This window comes from Carcharodon carcharias, chromosome 1, assembly GCF_017639515.1.
Source record: "Carcharodon carcharias isolate sCarCar2 chromosome 1, sCarCar2.pri, whole genome shotgun sequence".
Lineage (NCBI taxonomy): Eukaryota > Metazoa > Chordata > Chondrichthyes > Lamniformes > Lamnidae > Carcharodon > Carcharodon carcharias.
Genome location: NC_054467.1, coordinates 72,433,565 through 72,455,256, shown reverse-complemented (window position 1 = coordinate 72,455,256; position 21,692 = coordinate 72,433,565). Strand labels below are relative to the sequence as shown.

At 41.8% G+C, this 21,692-nt stretch overlaps 1 protein-coding gene across 1 annotated transcript in view; it reads left to right on the top strand.

Moving 5' to 3' along the window:
• dchs2 (dachsous cadherin-related 2) overlaps positions 1 to 21,002 on the top strand; it is a 161,793-nt gene extending 140,791 nt beyond the window's left edge. Inside the window, exons 17-20 of the mRNA XM_041178823.1 lie at positions 4,123 to 4,253; positions 6,632 to 6,918; positions 13,172 to 13,313; positions 18,391 to 21,002. Of these exons, the coding sequence (XP_041034757.1) occupies positions 4,123 to 4,253; positions 6,632 to 6,918; positions 13,172 to 13,313; positions 18,391 to 21,002 (3,172 nt within the window). The remainder of the gene's footprint in view (positions 1 to 4,122; positions 4,254 to 6,631; positions 6,919 to 13,171; positions 13,314 to 18,390) is intronic.
• The last annotated feature ends 690 nt before the right edge of the window (positions 21,003 to 21,692 follow it).

The following is a 21,692-nucleotide window of genomic DNA, read 5'->3' as shown; positions in this document are numbered from 1 at the left end:
GACTTGGCAATTTATCCACTTTCAAGGATGCTAAACATCTTAATATTTCCTCCCTTGCTATGTTTATACCATGCAATATTTCCACTCCTCCTTAACTACAATGCTGCATTGTTCATCATTTTTGTGAAAACTGATACAGAGTATTCATTAGGAACCATGTCCACATCTTCCACCTCAACACACCAGGTATCTTTTTTTTATTTTTAATTGACCCTGCTCTTTCCTTGGTTATTCTTTTGCTTTTTATGTATTTATAAATCATCTTTGGTTTTTCCTTTATTTTATTTACCAATATTTTTTCACGATCTTTTAATTTCACCACTGTGCTTTCTATATTCCTTCAGGCTTTCTGCAGGGTTGAACTCTCAATATTGGAAATATGTTTCCCTCTTTTCACCTTATTCTGCTATGTATGCTGTTTGACATCTGGGAAGGGAGGGGTCTAGATTTGGGAGTCCCACTGTTTTTCTTAGTTGGAGCATATTTTTTCTCAACTCTATCTCCTCCTTGTATGCCTCCCACTGCTCTGTTACTGATTTACCTTCAAGTAGCTGTTTCCAATCCACATTTGCCAAATTGCACCTCAACTTTGTAAAATTGGCCTTTCCCAGTGTGAAAATTCAACCTTAGGGGCAGGATTTAACGTCCCCTCGGCGGCCATGAGCCCGACCAGATCAGGCCAAAAATAGTGCATGATGACGTTGGGCGAGTGTCCTGACTTCATCGTGCATTCATGCGATATTTCAGTCAGCAGATGCGCGCGAGAGGTGACAGCGAGCCCACTGACAAGAGGTCTATTAAGGCCATTAATCAATTAATTAAAAGCTCTTTTTCGCTGCCTATCCAATATTACAGTTGGTGGGCAGCAAATCAGCCAGGAGGCCTTTGGGTTTTTTAGGAAACCTCATCAATGGGCGGGATGAGGTTTCCAACATTAATTTTAAAAAAATGTTTTGACAGCATTTTTACGATGTCCTTGTTTGTGTGAGTGAGTCCTATGAAGGGACATGTTTTCAACATTCTCAAAATCTTTATTCTTGATTTTATAGTCCTTCAGCTCCCTGCCTTCAGGGAGCTTTCAGTGCTCGCTTCCCCGTGCATGCGCAGACTTTTATGCTCACACTCCTCCCACCCCCACCCCAGTAGCACTGAGCCAGCATGAAATTGCGGTCGGAGGCCGATCGCAGGGAGCAGACCATTTCCTGGCTACTCCCAGGCCTGCCCACCGTGCCCGCCCGATGACCTGAAAATCCTGCCTTAGGTCTTTCTTTATCCTTTTTTCATAACCACGCTAAATCTCACCAAATTATGATCACTAGCACAAAAATGCTTTCCCACTCATGCACCTGCCCAGCTTCATTCTACACTGCCCCTTTTCTTGTTGGACTTGCTACATAATTTCTGCACATGGACGGTTAAACATGGACATCTGCAAGTTGTTGTCCAAGTTATCCTGTTCGTCCAGAAGCTGCACTGTACCGGTATCTTGCCAAGAGACTTGGTATTGAAATACATGGAGGAGTGTGAGGGACCTTGAGGAGGCCGAAGCAGATCCTCCACTCAGCACTTCTGGCTAAAGATAGGCGTTACGTGACAAAAGGGTGGCTGATATTTAATTGTATCACCAGCTAGCAGGGAAGCCCTAGTATTCCAACTTCATTAGTCAAGGATGTTGAAGCACCATTGATCTCCTCTGCAATTACAAATAGTGAAATCTTTGGAGAACAGCCTCCGCTTTGTTCCATTTCCCTAGAGGTTTGCACTTTCTTCACATACAGTGGAGGAAAGAACAAACCCAAGAGTGACTATAATGGCTGTACCTGATGAATGTATTTGTTAAGGGTGACTTGGGGAGGCATGAAATTGCTTAAAGATCAGGGGGCATGGCAATCATCGATGAATAGATGGGGAAGTCAGGAAGTGCACAAAAAGAAACGATGGGTGCTTCTGTGAGGTGAGTGAATGTGAGGAGTGATGTTATTGTTTAGGCTTGATCAGACAGGTTGGTGTGGGGATATTGGGGATGGAAGTGGTGATGATGTGCACAACTGGACACAGGTGAATGTACAACTTTACTTACCTTTCCTGACCTGCTGAGGTTATTAGAGTGTCTCCTGCATTAAATTCAGGAGTGTGGCACAATGCTCCTTCTGCTGACCTCTGCCACATCCAGACACACTTTCTTTGCGGCAGCAGATATTTTTTATTCATTCACAGCATGTGGGTGTTGTTGGCTGGGCCACCACTTACTACGCAAGTCTCTGGCCTGCTCTTGTAGTGTTTATATGGCTGGTCCAGTTCAGTTTCTGGTCAGTGGTAACCTCCAGGATGTTGACAGTGGAGGATTCAGTAATGGTAATGCCGCTGAATGTTATGGGAAGATGGTTAGATCCACTCTTGTTGGAGATGATCATTGCCTGGCACTTGTGTGGCGTGAACGTTACTTGCCACTTATCAGCCCAAGCCTGGATATTGTCCGGGCCTTGTTATGTACGGACAAGGACTGCTTCAGTATCTGAGGAGCCATTACTGAAGTAGGGTATCTCTCTCCAACTCCTCACTTTTCCGAGGTGTCTTCAAAGCAGTAAGTGGAAACAGTTTCTCCTCATTTGCTCTACCAAAATCCTTCATACTTATGAACACCTTGATGAAATCTCCTCTTAAGATTCTCTGCTCTAAGTGTCAGCCATGGCTCAGTTAGTGGTGCTCTCATCCCTGAGACATAAAGTGAATTCAAGTCTCACTCCAGGACTAAACACAAATATCAAAGCTGACATTCCAATGCAGCATGTGAGACTACTGCACCGTAGAAGTTGACATTTTTTCAGATCAGATATTAAATCAAGGCTTTACCTGCCCTCCCGGGTGGATGTATAAAATTCCATAGCAGTATTTTGAAGAAAAACAGGGGCGTCATCCTCAATGTCCTGACCAATATTTATTCCTCAATCAACATCGCAGAAACAGCAATCTCATCATTATGACATTGCTAATTGCTGGAGCTGGGTGTGAGCAAATTGGCTGCTGGTTTTCTACATTACAATAGTGACTCAAAATTACTTCATTGGCTGTAAAGTGGCTGTGTAAGGCACCATAACTGTTTCTCTGTCTTTCTTTTATTTCAAGGAAAACAGCTTCTCAAGTTAACCAACATAATTAGAGTAATGTATCTCATTTGCACCCTCTCAATTTGCTACAGATACTTAAATCCTCCCTTAGTTGGGATGGGCTCTTAAGAGGCATTTCCAATGCCTAGAGTTTGCTTTACTTATTCAACTTAAATGAACCCAATAAGGTTATTGTTAGTAATGTGAAAGCTTAGAAAAAGTCACGCCTCGCTCTTTTTCCTTCAGGAATCACACCCCTGCAGTAATAATGACCCAGACTTTGTAGCCAATGATGAAAGAATGGTGGTCATTGCTGACCTTGAAAAGAGCTGCCCATAAACGTCTAGCGATCTCTATGGACTGGGCTTCCCCTTTCCTGACAGCAGTTTAAATCTGGCACCAAATCAAGAGAATCTCCAAGCAGCAGCAGTGATGGTAGCAAGCAGAGTGAGTGGTGAATTACAGTGAAGTATTCTCACAGACAGCAAACCAGGAAGATGAAAGCACAGACTCCCTTTATGTTCATTTAAAATTTCACATAGGGAAATAAATGATTTATGATTAGATTGATATAGAAGCTAAAATAAAGATAACCTCATTCAACGAATTGTTACCTCACTGAAAGACCAAGGGCATAAGAATGGAAAATCTCAACAGTTCATAGACTTCCTGTTGATTGCATTCTAGGAGGGGAGGAGGGAGCTCAACAGCGGACTCTCTGGAGAAGCTTGGAATTACTGATAGCCACTTTTAGATTTCCATTTATTCCTTATGTATGTAGACTTCTGATATTGCTGTCCCATTTCAGTGAAGTAATGACAACAAACGCCATACCTCAGTTGAGACCTGAACTGGTTTCATGGTATTGAGGCCTGAAGACCAATTTTGGTCATACTATAGCATTTGCACAATATAATTTAGCAATTCTGTAGTACATGAGTATTAGAGTTTTTGACAAATGGATAAACACTTTTCATGTTAACACTTCCAACTTCCCCACTTCTGTTTGAAACAGATTGGTTCTCCAAGCAGCAGATCGAGGAAGCCCCAGGCTTTCAGTAAATGCCATTATTGAGATTCAGATTGTGGATATTAATGATAATGCTCCAACTGTTCCTCCACTGACAGTTGTGAAGATTTTTGAAAGTAAGTTGGGCTTTGATCTTAATCCTTTATGGTACTGTAAAGAAAATAGCAGTATTTTATGATAAATTATGGTTTTATTTGATACTATAATCTGACAAATAATATTTGTGATATTATACATGTTAATACATATAATTAATATATTTAATACATTTTTAATAAGCATATAAATACTTAAGGTTTTCTTATGCATTGCTCCATTTTAATGAAAGCATTATCTGTTTATTTTAAATAGATAAATATCTCTTGTGGTAGACAGAGGAATGTATTATAATTGTTAGATGTCCATGTGTGAATATGCAAATATGTACACAGCAATTGCTTGACTGATTATTTATTAATAATTCTTCATTCCTATTATGTGCATATCCTGTCTAAAAATCAAGGCAGCTTTGTAAACTGTGTGCTTTCAAATTATTTCAGGTGACATTCAGTAATTTCTTCTTGCATTTTTGCTGGATGAAGAAAAGCCCCTTTCTCAGTTCATCATTGGCAATGAATCAAATAATAAAGATAGAATACTCACAGCCTTTTAATGTTCATGAAGAGTGATGGTTTTATAGCTGCAAGAAGGTTGTGATTAAGATTGCTGTTATATATAACTGCTGCCAAGAAGGAATAGGGATGTTCCCACATGAGTAAACTTCTGTTTGAGTCAAGTGCCAATAATTTAAAAATGCTAACTCAGATTTACTTAGGATCAGTTGTAAACATTTAGCTATTGCATGTCGGCACAATAATTCAAATAGGACACCATCTCTAAAGCACAAGGGACAGAATTGTTCACTGAGCAGGCGGCGCACGCCTGACTCACTGGAGCATAAAATAGCGTGTGATGACGTCCCGACACCATCACACACTTGCGCGGGTATTTTGGTCGGCGGGCGCACTTCCGAGTTTAGCCTGCGCTATTAAGAGGGCAATTAAGCCCATTAACTGCACATTTAACAGAGGTTTTTCATTGCCCATCCAACGTTACCATTTGCGGGTGGGCGAATCGGCCAGACGGCCATTGCAGTTTTCAGGAAACCTTATGCATGGGCGAGATGAGGTTTCTGTGATAAATAAAAATAAATTTCTGTGGACAGCATTTTCACCACCTACATTTTCAGGTGATTGATTATGAAGCTTGGACACTTTTTTTCGGTTTCTGTGACCTTTATTTTAGGTTGCTCAAGTCCTCAGCTCTCTGCCTTCGGAGAGCTTTCTGTGAGTGCTTGCCTGCATTGATTTCAGCGCTCAGGCTCCATCCGCCCCACCCCTGCAGTGCTGAGCCTTTCAACGCACGCTTCATGCTAGCTGGCCGTTAATTGGCCAGCCAGCATGAATTCGCGGTCGGGGGCCAATCACAGTCTGTTGCCTGGCTGATCCGGGACTCGCCAATCGTTCCCACCCACCAACCTAAAAATCCTGCCCAAGGTTCCAGAACAAATCTGAAAATATTAAAATAGCTTTGGTGTAAAATAATTATTTTATTCAGTTGATAGCAAAGGTAATAGTTCCCAATAGTGACCTGAAGTGCAAGTCATCTAGAGATAACGCTGTGAAATGCTTCAGAAATGGCACAAATACAGGCACAGCATTTTCTGTGAAATAAATGGAATATTCTACTGGGTCATTTTTCTTGTTCTGCTCGTGAGAGAGGTGTATATAAAACTGTTCTAGATGTGATTAACATAAGAAGTAAGTTGTCCATCCCAACAACACTGCCGCCCTGCACGCCCACCCCCAGAAACCAGTCAGAGAGCATGCATCCAAAGTGAAGATTATTTATTATAGGCAGACTTAGAATTAACTGTTTGCTTTATTAACTATGAACTCTTTAGGACATTATACAACATTCCTCTCTATTAGTAGGGACAACAATTTCTTTATTTTAGATGGGTTAACAGCTCTATTGATGTAGTAGACAAAGGGTTGTTATATAAGCACATTAAGTGTTAATACAATATATGGCAAATAATTTCTGGACTGATAATTCTGTTAATTATTCTACAATTCCTATTAAGTAGGCATCCTCTGAGATGAGCAATGCAAAGTACTAGGCTTAAGGTCCATTACTAGGCATTTCTCCAAATAGGTCCCTGCCCAGGTTCTGACAGGTTCCATTATGTCCCTCTCAAAGGATGACCTTGCTTAGGTTTGATGTGAGTGCAACCATTCTGTCCTCTTCCTCAAAATTGTCTTAGCGTTACAAATTAGACGTTTGTAATGTCAATTACTCACTCTGTGAGTTTCTACTTTCTAATTTTAAGTAAGAAAATAATGAAGATCCCTCAAATACATGTTTTAATTGGTTTATAATATGAAAGCAGGTATTTATTACCAAATTGTGGTCATGATTAAGTGATTTTTGGTAAATAATTTATGCTTTTCAGACCTCCAAACCGGCTATGTTCTCACACAGATAATGGCCAATGATATGGATTTAAACCCCATTCTTTTCTATAATTTTACTCATAATGGTAATCCGGAAGGTAAATTTGCTATTAACCGCAACACTGGAGTCATAATTTTGACTGGGCCTCTGGACTTTGAAAAACAGTCGGAATACTTGGTGAAGATCAAGATTTCTGATTCAGTGCATGAAACTGAAGCAGCTCTTAGAGTTTATGTAATGGATATAAATGACAATCCACCTCTCTTCTCTCAAGACTCGTATCAGGTAGATTGCGACATTAATCTTTTGAGATGTAAAACAAATTTGTGTCATCCCCAGGTGTAATTGCAGTATCAAAAGCAAAAATTGCTGGAAAAACTCAGCAGGCCTGACAGCATCTGTGGAGAGAAAGACGGAGTTGACGTTTCGAGTCCGTAAGATTCTTCTTCAGGGTAGGGGGTGACATTAAGAGTAGAAAGCAGGATGAGCAAATCTAGGCTCAAAGGTAGGTACCCCACCTTTTAGTCTATTTTGATCTTTTTCCCCCACACCATCCCCTCCCCCCACCCCACCCCCACTAGGGTCACCTGTCACTTGCTCATTCTACCCTTAATGTCACCATTAGTACTTCCTTTAGCCAGTATCATCACCATCAAGGCCCCTTCGACCTTTTGTTTATGACATATTTTGCAATCTCTCCTTTGCCCCCACCTATCACTGGCCTTCTATCCAGCTTCACCTGTCCCATCCTCTTTAACAGTATATATTTTGCCACATTTATTCTTTAGTTCTGAAGAAGAGTCTTGCGGACTCGAGACGTTAACTCTGTCTTTCTCTCCACAGATGCTGTCAGACCTGCTGAGCTTTTTCAGCAATTTTTGTTTTTGTTTCAGGTTTCGAGCATCCACAGTATTATGCTTTTATATAAGTGCAGTACGTATGCAGTAGTCACATACATCACATACATGATGTTATTAAAAGAAGTTTGAATGGTGACAGATGGTTTGGAAATCAAACAAGTAATCATAATTCATGATAAAGTGATACACAATCACTAAAATAAAAATAAAGTATTAAATAATAAAGGGATTGCATAATTATCAGTTCAGCATACAAATAATTATAATATGTTGCAAATTGCAGGTCTCCTTAATTTATAGAATCGAAGTAAAAGCTCTATTGCTCTCTACATTTTGTATTTAAGTCCATAGATCATATGTTGTCAAGTTGAGTGCAATAAATTCTCAATTATTTACATGCCTTTTGTGAGTTTTATAATGTAGAGGTTTGGGCTGTCCTTTAGTCTGCTTATTCTATGTCATATTTTTGGATGGTGCCTTTCCTCTGTAATTCCATCGCACATTTACTTTTGTGTGGTTGTGGCAAGAGATAGTGGGTGGAATTCTCCCATGCCAGAGGGATCAGAGGTGGGCGAGGGTGTGGGTATCAATGATGATGTGGGGAAAGACATGAGTGTCTGGGGAGGGGAAATGGTGGGGCAGCTCAGGAAGTACGTGACTATTACCATAATCATCAAATCGAAAGTGAGCAGAGCCTCGTGTTGGATGGACACAGATGCAGCATGGGAGCTTGGTCAGTTGTTGGGTGGAGATACAGATCATCTCAGCTAAACAACTGAAAGGGAACCGTAGCAGGCAATACTGAATATGCTAGGGACCAGTGGGATGAGTTTGATGGATGAAGGCTCAGTGTGCATGGGAGAGTGCTTACACAAGGTTCTGAAAGACCCTGTCACAGACCCTTCTCCCCGCACATTCACTCGTGGGGTCAGCTGCATGCAGGAGAACTGCTTGGGGGAGGGGGGGGGGGGGGGGGGGGGGGGGGGGGGTCGCGCAGGCAAAGCCTTTAAAAGGATACAGAAGAAACAATAGAACATAATGCAGTGAAAATGAATATATTTGCAGATGTTTAATTTATGACAATTATGTGTTCACTTGTGCAACCAGTTGTGATCAAAATTTCTTGATTTTTCTTGGTCTACCACTTCTTGGTGCTACCCTGACATCCACAGCAGGCATGGAGGCAGCGTGCTGACTCATTTGCTCTGTTGTCTTTGATGACTCTGGCAGTCGTCCTCCAAAGAGCTATAGCCTGCAGGGGCCCAGTTTCCTCTGGTTGTCCTTCTGTGGGCCAGCTGCTCCCTCTGCAGTGACAGAGGACAAGGTTGAAGGTATCAAAGTCAAATGGAGTTCAGAGGGTGCGAACGAGCTCTGAGATTCTGGAGTGGATGACATAAGGGTGTCCAGCTGCCACTCCTCCTCCCTTTGGGTGCCCGAGGGCCCCGGCCTGACTCCTTGAGGGGAAGGAGCACCTGGTGGGAGGTCGAAGCACTCTGTCACCCTCTTGCGTTGCCACTGCGGGAACTCACCCATGGTTGCCACGATGTGTTCTGCTGGACAAGGGTCTCCATGGTGTCTGCCATCCTCCCCATGGAGACTTCAGTGCGCATACACGTAGGCACCATTTCATCAGAGAGCAGGTGGATGGACTCCCCTGACTCGCATGTCACTCTGTTGAGGGCTTCCGACACCTCTGCGTGATGTTGCTCAGTTTCTTACTGAATCTCCACCATGAGTTGGAAGACCAATTCCAGAGGCCTCTTCCTGGGGGCACCTGTAAGTGAGAGAGGAGAGTGCAAGTGACAGCATAAGCTGCCTCCAACATGGAGGTACATTTGACTCTCAGGTTTCTATAGAATTTATGGATCCTTACTAGGTGGATGCCCAAGTCTGAGCTCCCCATTGGCAGTGGCACTGTCCACTCCACTCCTGCGAGCTTAGATGCCCTCTCCTCGACCTCGGTGAGAGACCTCAGATGTAGGCGCTCTCTGCGATTGTGATTGATCTTGTCCTGCACAAAGAGAACAGAACATGGGATTGAGAGGAGTTACATGTTGCATGCATTTGAACATTGCAATTTGTTTCATTTATCATACTTACCCTTGTAAGATAGCCCACATTTGTGTGGCAGGTCACTGCTGGTGTGAATTGTGCAGAAGGATTGTGGACCAGTTCCCTCCAAAGTGCTGAGCCCATCCACACGCAAGGGGAAAGCTCAGATAGGCATCTGATTTGCAGAGGTTGCTAGTTCCTTCTGCTCCTAAGCCCATTCCCCTTGCCACTGACCACACCCACCCCTTCCATGCAGTGTTCTAAGTCTGTTGAAGGGTGAAGGAGGCACAATGGTCACTCCGTCACAGAGTGGGGCTGTGAGGCATGACTATACTGTCGCCACTGAGGCCCATGTACCCTGACATATTGCTGTCTTTGTGGTTTATGCGACCATCTGATGACATTTACCCTGGCGGAGCGAATGAGGGCATTCATCCTCTTCCAGCCGACCCCTTGCGTACCCCCTGGACACTTAAGGCATTGTCCACCTGCGCCCATGCAGGGTTGGTCTTCCTGCTCGGCCTCTTCCTCCCATCAGCCAGGAAAAGTATATTCCGCTGGAACTCCACATGGTCCAGGAGAATGCACAGGGAGACATCACTAAACCTAGGCTTTGGCCCCTCAGCTCCTCTTCCTGACATTCAGGTATTAGAATTGAGTGAATGTCGGAGCGCCTTTTAAAAATAGCGCCGGAATATGACGGCGCACACCATCCAGCCCACCCAGCCATGGAGGACGTTGCGACACCCCCAGCTGCATAATTAATAAGACCGTGGACGGAAGATACCACGGGATTTCCTATAGGCCTCCACAGCGGGAATTACTCCCTGTCCCCGCCAAGGGACTTGGTCCCGGATGGAAAAATTCCACCCAGTGGCGATCGCCGGTGGGATTCAAGAATTCCCTAGCGAAGTCCAGACACAGCTTTTTCTGCCTTACAGCAAGGAAACACTTATTCAGTTGTTTGATTCTGTTAGAATGGCTTTGGTACATGTTACCTAGGATCAGTTTCAGTGCTCATTTCTGAATGCTTTCAAGCTTTTTCATATACTCTTTAGTAAGTCCAGCATTCCAAACAGGTGCTGCATATTGAACACAGTGAATAGGTCACTTATTGTGCTATATAGTCTTTATATGGCATCTTCATTTTAAATGATTTCTGATTTCTAATGTTCAAGACATCTTAAAATTGGTACTCTTGTTTAGTAGATTATACTTATTCTGTACCTTTGCAAATCTTTTTAAGAACATCCACTGTTGCCTTGCAATCCTGTGTGCCAGTGACTCCTTGCACCTCATTTCTGTTAGGGTGCTCCTCATCGTCCAAACTGGTCTTTTAGTGCTAATACAGATTTTGACTAGGATTTTACGGCCCCTCCTGCCCAGTGGGATATTACGGTCCCGGTGAACTAAATGGAAATGCAAATAGCCTCACTGCATCCGCCGGTGGGGGAGGGGGGGAGATGCCACGCCGGGGCGTAAAATCCTGGCTTTTATCCTTTTTTAGTTGGATCTTATAGCTTATGGTTGTGATCACTGCAGCCAAGCACTTTTAGGATATAAGAACAGAAGTAGGCCATTTAATCCCTCAAACCTATTCCACCACTTAATGAGATCACAGCTGATCTGCAACCTAATTCTCTGTACTTGCCCTTGCCCCATATCCCTTAATACCTTTGGTGAGCAAAAATTTATCAATCTCAGATTTAAATTTAACAGTTAAGCTAGGGTCAGTTGCCATTTGCTGGTCCATATTAGCCCACTTACCATGTTCTATTTCATTACTTATAATTAGATCTAGCAGTGCCTGCAACCCTGTAGCCTACTAAAATACCATTTGACAAAGGAGTCCTGCAGACATTTTAGGAATTACATTCCCTTTTATCTATTTAGTTCATATCTGCTCCAATCAAGGAGTGAACTATTAAAATTCCAGCAGTCATTTTATTATTCCTACTCATCTCCTGTAGTCTGGCTGTAAAATTAATCTTAGGATATAGGCATTCCAGGTCCATCCCTAGCTGCCCTTGAGAAGGGGGTAGTGGGCCACCACCTTGAACCGCTGCTGTAGGTGTGACCACTGCCAAATGGCTGTTAGGTGAGAAGCTCCATAAGTTTCACCCAGCGATGATGAACGTTCAAACTTATTAACTAATAGATATTGTAGAGTTTCCACCGAGGTTCCCCAATCTTCCACTGTTACTCTGGAGACCCTAAAGGAAGGACACAATACCTCAGGGATGTACACTTTCCCTTGGTAATCTGCTAATCTTCCACTGAATTATGTCAATCCTCTCTGACAGATTTGTTCATCAGATACCTGAGCCGTGCAGGTACACAGTACTCTAATGTGCTGTTGCTAATTGGCTTATCCATGGAACCTGCCACTTGAGATTGAAATTGTTCCCCTCAACTTTAGATTATCCTGCACACCAATGAGCTTGTGTGAGGTTGATTCTGGCTGATCAAATCATGCAACGCATACCAAAGTGTTGCACAGTTTTGAGCCTCCTAAGTTTTGACTCTACCAAGTTTCTCCCACACTCGCTAGATTTATGTAGGCTGGATATATCACAGGAACTTAGGAATTTGTAGATGAAAAATGACTTGACATCCATCTAGTTTGCCATTTATGTACCTATAGAGGAAGCGCATGTAGGCTATACCAATCAGACAGAAACTCTGTCTGTGTAGATTCATTAGTTTGGAGATTCAAAAATAGTGATGAGTTTCTGTGCATGTCAGATACACTGTTGACCTTGTTATTTTAGTGACATTGCACTTATGAAGAGTGACCTTAGTAGTACATAACAAAGCCACTTGATAAAGTAACTCGCTTTAGCAGAATATTTCATTTTGAGGGAGGAGAAAACTACAACAATTGGCTTGCGTAAGCATATATAATTTTTCACCAGCTGTGGAGTTGGCATAACCTGGGCCCCTCTTGTTTGAAGGAGCCTGATAGCAAGTTGAATATGGATGACAGTAGATGTGGGATGTTTGAGTTTTAATTGAAATTCACAAGTGCATAAAGCAAAGCTCCTGAATGACTCTGTTGTTCGCCAATTATTAAATTGAAACATGTATCTATCCTCTACAATAATCTGCTTTGATGGAAAAATAATTGGTTTTAAAATAAATGATGGCATTGTCCTGGTGTCTGTTAAATTCTAAAGTAAACTTAATGTAATTCAATAAATAATCATAGAAATTGTGGGAGACACTATAAGTAATGTGTTTCGCAAGTGAATCCTATAGCTGTAAGAACAATTTAGATAAAAAGGTACTTAATCTCTGACAAATGGTAATGGCACTAGTTTAAAGTGTTTTCTATCTCCTGTGACTAAGGAAACTTAGTAGATAGAAACTTATTGAAATTATCCATTGAATGATCTTGAGGTACATAACATTAAATTCCAAAATTAAAAAAGTAGTAGTTTCCCTTCAAGGCAAAACAATGATAGGGGTCAAATAATAACGTGGCAAAGCCCAGGAAGAAACCACAGTCCATAAATTGTTACTCAAAGAATCTGTACTTGTATAAGCTCTTTTTCTAATATTTCCACATAGCTTTGTACTAATCTGTTTGTACAAGAATTGGCTTTTTGATTGATCTGTTGTTTCAGATTATATTGCCTGAACTCTCACCAGTTAATACCTACATCCTGACCGTATCTGCCACAGATAAAGATTCAGGGGTGAATGGAAAAGTTTCCTATAGAATCCTTCCAGGAACTACTAAGGAGTTTTATGTTAATGCTGAAAGTGGTAAGAAAACAAATTAAGATTAGATAAATTACTTGTTATATTAAATCATCATACAATTAGAAAACAGAAAATGCCAGTAAAACTCAGCAGGTCTGGCAGCATCTGTGGAGGGAGAAACAGAATTAACGTTTCGAGTCTGTACGACTCTTCTTCAGAGCTATGTGTTGCTATAGCAATAACTTTGGTGTCCCTGAAAGGACTAACAAATGTATTTACAAGTATTTAATAAATACCACTTCTTCATTCATATGTATGCATCTAAAGTCAGCAAAAATAATGTAGCCTTGGCCACTTGTTTGTGATTTGTTTAGTACAATGTAATGTTTGTCCATTAAACATGAAATTCTGGCTATTGTATTTAGCAGAAATGTAATCAGCTGGATTTTGCAGTCGAACTAACTGCACTTTTATTGCAGTGTAAATCAGAGAGACTTCCAATGGTCACACATGCGCAGTTAAATGCATAAGTCACGAAGTTGATGTTTGAATTGCCCTATCCTTCCAGAAGCTTTGCTATATTAGTATCTTGTCAAAACACTCGGCATTGAAATATATGGAAGGGCATGAAGTCTTAATATGATATACACCCACTAAAGTCGCCAGAAGTTAGAGTTTATCTATTACAGTGTAAGTAAATTTTTGACGCCATCATAAAAACATATGAAATAGGAATAGGAGTAGGCCATATGGCTCCTCAGACCTGTTCTTGCTGTTCAGTAAGATCATGACTGATCTTCAGTCACAACTCCACTTTTCCTGCATGTTCCCCATATCCCTTGATTCCCTTAGAATTCAAAAATGTTATCAATCTCAACCTTGAATATACACAACAGTTGAGATTCCACATACATCTGGAGCAAAACATTTGAAAAATTTACAACCCTCTGAGTGAAGAAATTTCTCCTCATCTCAGCCCTAAATGGCCAACCTCTTACCCTGAGACAATGGGAGGAATCATCCCAGATTTGCACTAAGTGCAGGAGCAGGCGGGAAAAAGGACGTTTTACCTGCCAGCTGCAATGGTGGCTTTTCACGCCATATCATCCCATTCCCACTCCATTAATTATGCAGCCACGGGAAACACGACATCTCACTGTTGGGCAGCCTCTGATTTGCCAGCCATGCTGTTATTTCACCGCTTCCTCACAAAGGGTACCATATTTAAACTGCAGCTGCATGCACACTTCTCAATTCTTGGATCCCAGGAGGACCCTGGTGAAGAGATGGCCCCAAAGGCCAAGAAGAGTGCAGCATCCCGATTCAGCGACACATCTCTGGGATGGCTTCTGGACACTGTGGAGGTCTGCCGCAATATCCTCCACCTCCGCTCTGGCCGCAGGAGGCCCATCCGTCTCATCACTCTGGCTTGGGAGATGGTGGCAGAGGTGGTCAGTGCCAATGCTGCACAGAAGAGGTCAGCCATCCAGTGCAGAAAGCAGATGAATGATCTCATCCATGCTGCCAGGGTAAGGCAAGCATCTCATCACTCTAAACACACACACTCACAAGCCCATCACACATCACTGGCATCTCACTCACTGCCAGTCAAGGGACATCATCAACTCACTTTCCCATACAAACCCTCACAGCACCATCAGGCTTCATCTCCTCTGGAAGGCCGACGTGCCCAGATGATCCAGCATGGGGGCATGATTCTGGTGAGCAGGGTTTATAATGATATGCAGATGTATTAAAATGACGTTGCCGACATCCGGCAGTGGAAACATGGCCTGCCATTGACGGGCAGAGCGGACAATCGCAAACTGTTTCACGAAGTTGTGAAACCAATCTTTGGCCTTCCTGCCATATTGTCCACTCACATCCGCCATGATGCCCGACGCCAATGAGGTCAGAAAATTCTGGCCTATGTCCCTGACTTCTGGACTCTCCAGCTAGGGGAAACAGTCTCTCAGCATCTGTCTTCTCAGAATCTTGTATGTTTCAAAAAGATCACCTCTCATTCTTCTAAGATGCAGGGAATATGGTCCCATTCTACTCAATCTCTCCTCAGAAAATCCCTTTCAACCCAGGGATCAATCTAGTAAACTGACGTTCAAATATATCCTTCTTTAGGGCATGGAAACCAAAACTGATTACAGTACTCCAGATGTGGTCTCAGCAAAGCACTGTACAGTTGCAAGAAGACTTCCTTACTCCTGAATCCAAACATTTTGTAAAACCCCAGCATAACACATACCTTGTTAATTTCTTGATGTAATTGCATATTTACTTTCCGTATTTCATATACAGAGACAACAAAATCCCTGTGAACACTGGCATTTAATAGTTTCTCACCAATTAAAAGTGTTCTATTTTTCTGTTGTTCCTTCTAAAGTGAATAGCATTGTACTCCATCTTACAGCTTCTTGCTCATTCACTTAACCTATCTGTATGTTTTTGTACAATCTTTGGTCTGTATTTTCAATCCTGGGTCATGAACCTGACAGCTGGTTCAGTCCAGTTCCTGACCGCTTGCTGCGTCAGCGGTGTGATGTGATTTTTAAATGCCTAATTGGCTCGGAGGAGGATTTGGCATCCAATTATCAGCGCAGGAATGACCTGGAGGCAGAGCCTGGTTTGGAGGGCGATTTTAAGAGGCAAATGGCAGCCATGACCAAGCTTGCCATTGCCAGAAATAATGGAACAGCTGGGCTTAGAGGGCTAGCGCTGGAATGGGCAGGCATCCATGGGCGATCCCTTGCTTTTACAATGCCTCCCTTGAGGCTTTGACAGATGCTGTCCCCGAGAGGAGTGGTGTGCTCTTCCCTCTCTCAGGAAGAAGAAATCCTCTGAGCCAGACCAAGAGGGCATATATGGAGGTGGCCCTGGAGGTCAGCAGCTGGGGAGTCATTCAGAAGATGTAGGGTAGAATTTTCCACTCCTGCCAGCAGGGAATCATGATGGGCGGGGGCACTTAATTTGGCAAGAGGCAAAAAGTATGTTTCCCAAAGGTGGGATAAACTGTTGAAACTTAGTTCTTCCAACTTTCAAGGCAGGTTAAAGGTGGGTCGAACTTCCCGGCGAACAATGTCGGGAATCCCATTTGCATGCATTAGCAAGTCATGCATGTTTATTAAAAGGCCACCTCAATAGAATTAAGCTCCCCTTCCAAATTAAGTTCCCACCAGTGAGAATTTAGAACATTCAGTTTTACAACTGTATATAAGTGGTGTGCACCTATCAGGGGAAGATGCAAGGAGAATGTCTGGGGAAGGGGTGGGGAGGGTGGAAGATCTTAGAGGGCTGGGTTAGTGAGGCCCTGGAGGGAAGAACTCACAGTATTGGAGGGAATAGTAACATTCAAATGGGGGAGTGGGATGCAGCAAGGTTGCAGGTCTGGGTTGAAACCTGGGAAGTGAAGGTCATCAGGTGAATTATGAGGTGGCTTAGATAATGGGAGGGAACAGGGTCAGGATGGGCCTGTAACTGGTGTTGGCTTTGAGGGGAGGAAAGGCTTGTGGAGGTGGATAGTGCCAGGGTCCAGGGTAACAGGAGGAGGTTCAAGAGTGACAGAGGGGAGAGGAATGGTGATATTGGGTGGGTCTATGGTGATGGGGGGAGGTTGGTAAATGAAAGAGTGGGTAGAAGGTGATGGGGTGAGTTTTTTTCCAAACTGACATTGACCTTGAACCCTGAAGGTGGGAGGAGGATCATTTCAGGTTCGTGGAGCTCAAGGTCAGCACACATGGCTGATTATGAGGCAAATAGATGTAAAGATACTCACTTGTGTTTTCCTTTCTGTGGTTAAGCCAGCGTTGCAGCAGGTTTGTTCCCAACTCATGGCTCTCGTAACATTGAGATCCCAACTATCTACATTTTGCTTTTTCCATACATAATTTAACATTAAATTAATTATTCTAAATGACACTTCCTAGCTCAGAGGGCAGGATTTTCCAGCCAAATGGAAATTCCTGCGCAAAGTCAACGGACTTTGGCTGCTCTCCAAATTTCCCAGTCCCATCCGTGTCGATTCCCATCACAGGCAGACTTTCTGCCAGTGTTCCCTCTGTTTTTTTATTTTGTTGTGTGTGGACTGCTTGGTGCATTGAGTCCTATGTTCCAGGTTGTTATACAGCCATGCCCCTGCACAAATTAGAAGGACCATTGCTCTCTGCTCCTCATTAATGAGCTTTTAATTTGATTAGCTAAAGGAGATACACAGTTGCTGTCCTGTTCACACGGGTCAGTACTACGCCAAAATGGATATCTAATCACAGCAAGTTATAAGTGTAATGACAGCTAAGGCTGAGTCCAAAATCCAGCTCAAAGATCTATAGCAATGCAGTATTGTTTTATGCAACAAAAGCTCAGAAGATCTGAACAAACGGTATTAAAAATAATATATTGGGCTAAAGAGACCTGTTATCACCCACACATTAACCTTTTATACTATCACTTTTAACAATGACAGCAAGCATCCTTTATGTTTTATGTTTATTTGCAGTTTTAATGCATAGGATACATATAAGTATGTGTTTTATGACAGTAGTTCCTCAGTTTTCTGATGTTTGCTTGTGGCATGTGAGGACTCCGATATTGCCCCAGTTTTATAGTGTATGCAAACTCCAAAGAAGACAGCAAATCCAGGATTTCCAGGAATGTGGAGCCCTGGATAATACATACAGCCAGGCCTCATTCCCTGCATGATCCTGGAGTCCTGCCAGAAACTGTCCAGATCCAGTACCTGGCTGGAGGGTGGGAGCTGGAATTTGGCACCAGGAGGCCGCCACAGTTAAAGTGGTGGGAGGACCTTGGAGATGTATCTGGGGAAGCCTGCAGCAAGTGAGGCTCAAAACTTCCTTGTGAAGCCTGGGGAGAATTCCTGCTGTTCCTGGCCCACTTGGAAACATATATTAAAAAAAAACCTACATGCCTGAACCTTTTCTGGCCCAGGGCCCAAATCATGACTGGTTTGCCCTGATGGGAAACCAAAATCCATCACTATTCCCTTGCTCATGCCTCTATCTAAAATTGTAGATCAGGTCTCCATGACATTGTCAGGCCTGATCTGCACATTTAACAAGGATCTCATTGCTTTGCTCTGGGTGTTAACTTTGTTTTTCTTTTTGGATTTTAGGTGCAATATTTACCAGGAGGACTGTACACTATACAACTTATAACTTTGTGGTGCAGCTTCTGGTAGAAGCTAAGGATGGTGGTAACCCTGCGTTGACAAGCATTACATTAGTGGAGATACAAATTCAGGATATCAATAACAATGCTCCTCAATTTACACAAGCAGTTTATAATATCAGTGTTAATGAAGAGACAGCAGCTGGGATAACTCTGTTGTCATTTTCAGCAATAGACCAAGACTGGACACGTGAGAATTCTTACATTGACTACGCTATTATTGGAGGCAATGAACAAAACAGGTTCCATATTGAGAACTCTGTGATTCAAACAGAGAATCATTATAGTATGGTAGGCAAGCTGGTATTAACAAATATATTGGACAGAGAACTTACTAACAACTATAGTTTGGTTGTGTGTGCATCTGATCGAGGAACCCCGCCACTTAATTCAACCACAATAATATTAATGACTGTACTTGATTTCAATGATAATTCTCCAGTTTTCAACAGCTTGGAGTACCATGTTGAAGTTCTAGAAAGCACCCCTGTAAAACACAAGCTTATCCAAGTCTCTGCCTATGATCATGATCAGGGAGTAAATGCAGATATCAAATACAGTATAATTTCTGGAAATGAGAAAGAAAATTTTAGATTGGATCCTAAAACTGGTTTTGTAGAATTAATGCTGCCTCTTGACTATGAAGATGTACCAAAATTCACATTAACTATCCGAGCAGTTGATGGTGGCATTACTCATCAAAACATGGTTACTTCAGTCCTTTATATTAACGTATTAGATGACAATGATAATGTTCCTTATTTTATATTTCCTACACTGAATTGTTCAGTGTATGAAAATGAGCCTATCTACACCTCAGTGTGTGCAGTTCATGCATTCGATTATGATGATGGTCCCTTTGGTTATTTGACATACTCTATTCTGACATTGTCTTTAACTGACTACTCTACATTTACCAATTGGAATAATTTTATTATTGATCCAATTACTGGTGATATCTACACAAAAAGATTGATTGATTATGAACAACAAAAAAAATGCACATTTATAGTCCAGGCAATGGATAAAGGTAATGCAACAGCAACTGTAACAGTTCAAGTGGATATTAAAGGTATTGATGAATATGAGCCCACTTTTACCCAAGAACAGTACTATTTCACTCTCCCTGAGCATGTGGTGGTAGGTCAAAAAGCTGGACAAGTGACTGCTGTAGATAAGGATGCAGGAATGGATGGAATTGTGCTGTTCTCATTGCTACAGCCTTCTCCTTACTTTTCTCTGAATCAAACAAGTGGAGTTATTTATGTTTCAGGTTCTGTTCACAAGATTAAAGGCAGTTACAAGAGAGAAGAGATAATTGAGTTAGCGATTAAAGCTAGTAGTCCTTTATTGGGATCCAAATCAGCTGTTAGTACTGTTGCAATTAACATCTCTCGATCATTGGATGCCTTGGTTGATAAGTCAACAGACAACCTCACTTTAAGTCTCTCAATCTCGTTTGTCATTTTTTTGCTCCTTTCTGTGTGCTTTGGTGGCCTAGTGTGTAGATATAAAAGAAAAGATAAGAATAATTCAAGTGCAAGAAATCTAAATATAAGACTTCCAATAATATCTACTATTATGAACCGTCTGAATCATTCAGTGGTATCATTAGGTCACCAGTATGTCAATGATAATCAGCTTGGAAAGACTCCCGATAATTCACTGGAACAGCTGAGTTTAGGGAAAATCCCAATGATGGAGAAGTCATTTAATCCTTCCAGACACTCAGATTCAAGTGGACAAGGTTCTGCAGAAGGGGAAACTGCTGAAGATGGAGAAATTATAATGATCAATGCAAATCAGTTTTGCAGAAGGGAATGTGGCTGGACATCCAGTGTTCCCGATTCGGGGAACCCAAGAGAGTCAGATTGTCTGTCTTGTCAATTATGTAAAAACAATGACACTGATGCAATCATCAATAGAGAAAGTGTAGGTAGCATTTATAACTTCAAGGCCATACGGGGTGAGGAAGGGTACAGTGCAAATTTTGTTGTTGATGATTTTCCAAAGAATATTCAGAATATTAAGGAAAATAGTATGATGGACAATACTAAGGATCACATATTCATAGTAGATGGGCAGACTTCATTGATAGGATCCCTCACTTCCCTTGTTTCCACACAAGACAAAATACAAAACAGCTATAATTGTGATTACATAGTCACCTGGAAACCTGGGTTTCGACCTTTTGCCTCTGTCTTTACTGAGGTTGCAAAACTGAAAGATGAAAACTTACAAAAGCATATCATAAAAAATGAATCAAAATCTATTATCCCACCCCCACTGATAACATCAGTTGCGCAGCAAGGCATAAGGGTTGTCCCTCCACAAATGCCAATCGTAAGATTTAATCCATCGTTCCCAAAATATTCAAACTTATCCATTGTCAATAATACATACAGCACTGCTTCAGCTAAGACACCAGCTTTCTCTCCATCTGTTTCTGTGCCAACTGTTCAAACTCCTTCAGCTTCTATTATTTTAGATGCAGGGTTATCTGATCTTACCTTAAAGCAGTCCTTACACAAGCAAAAATTAGAAGAAGAAATATAGATATAGGATCATTAACATTTTGGCCTGATGTTATATACATTCTTTCAAATTAAGTATAGATATGCGAAGCTATGCATGTAAAGCATGTTAATTTTTTTGTAGGTGAAGCATTGTCAAGCTTACTTCAAAAAGAGTATAATTGACTCAAATTGGGCTTAATTATGGGGATAAATTGTTAAATGAATAATTGTAAAGTAATTGTATCCACTTAACCATTCTATTTGCTTATCTGTTTTAACTGCTGTATCAAGTTTGCCGAGAAGCTAACAAGGAATGCAAACTGGATTGCAATTCCAGTATTATAAAAATCCCAGTACAATGAATAACTGGAGGTGTATTTATGTGATTGGCTTCATTACAACATACACATTATGGTGCAGAACAACAAATCTTTCAATGCAGGCCGCGATATACCAGATCGTTAGCAATTTCATTCTTGGAAGCTTTCGGTCCATTCAGCATTGCCATTATTTTCACTTTACCAACAAGAGAAAGAACCTTTTTTAGAGATATATTTTCATTATTCCTGGAGATAGAGTTCTGAATTTTTGGGCCTACTAGAACGGAGGCAAGCGGGGCCCAAAACTACTGCAGTGGCTGTTATGTCAGTTTTGAAGTACTGTTCCTTTCAGTTAACCAGAATATGACAGCGATCCCATCCACCTTGCAATTAAGGCCAATTTCTGTTAT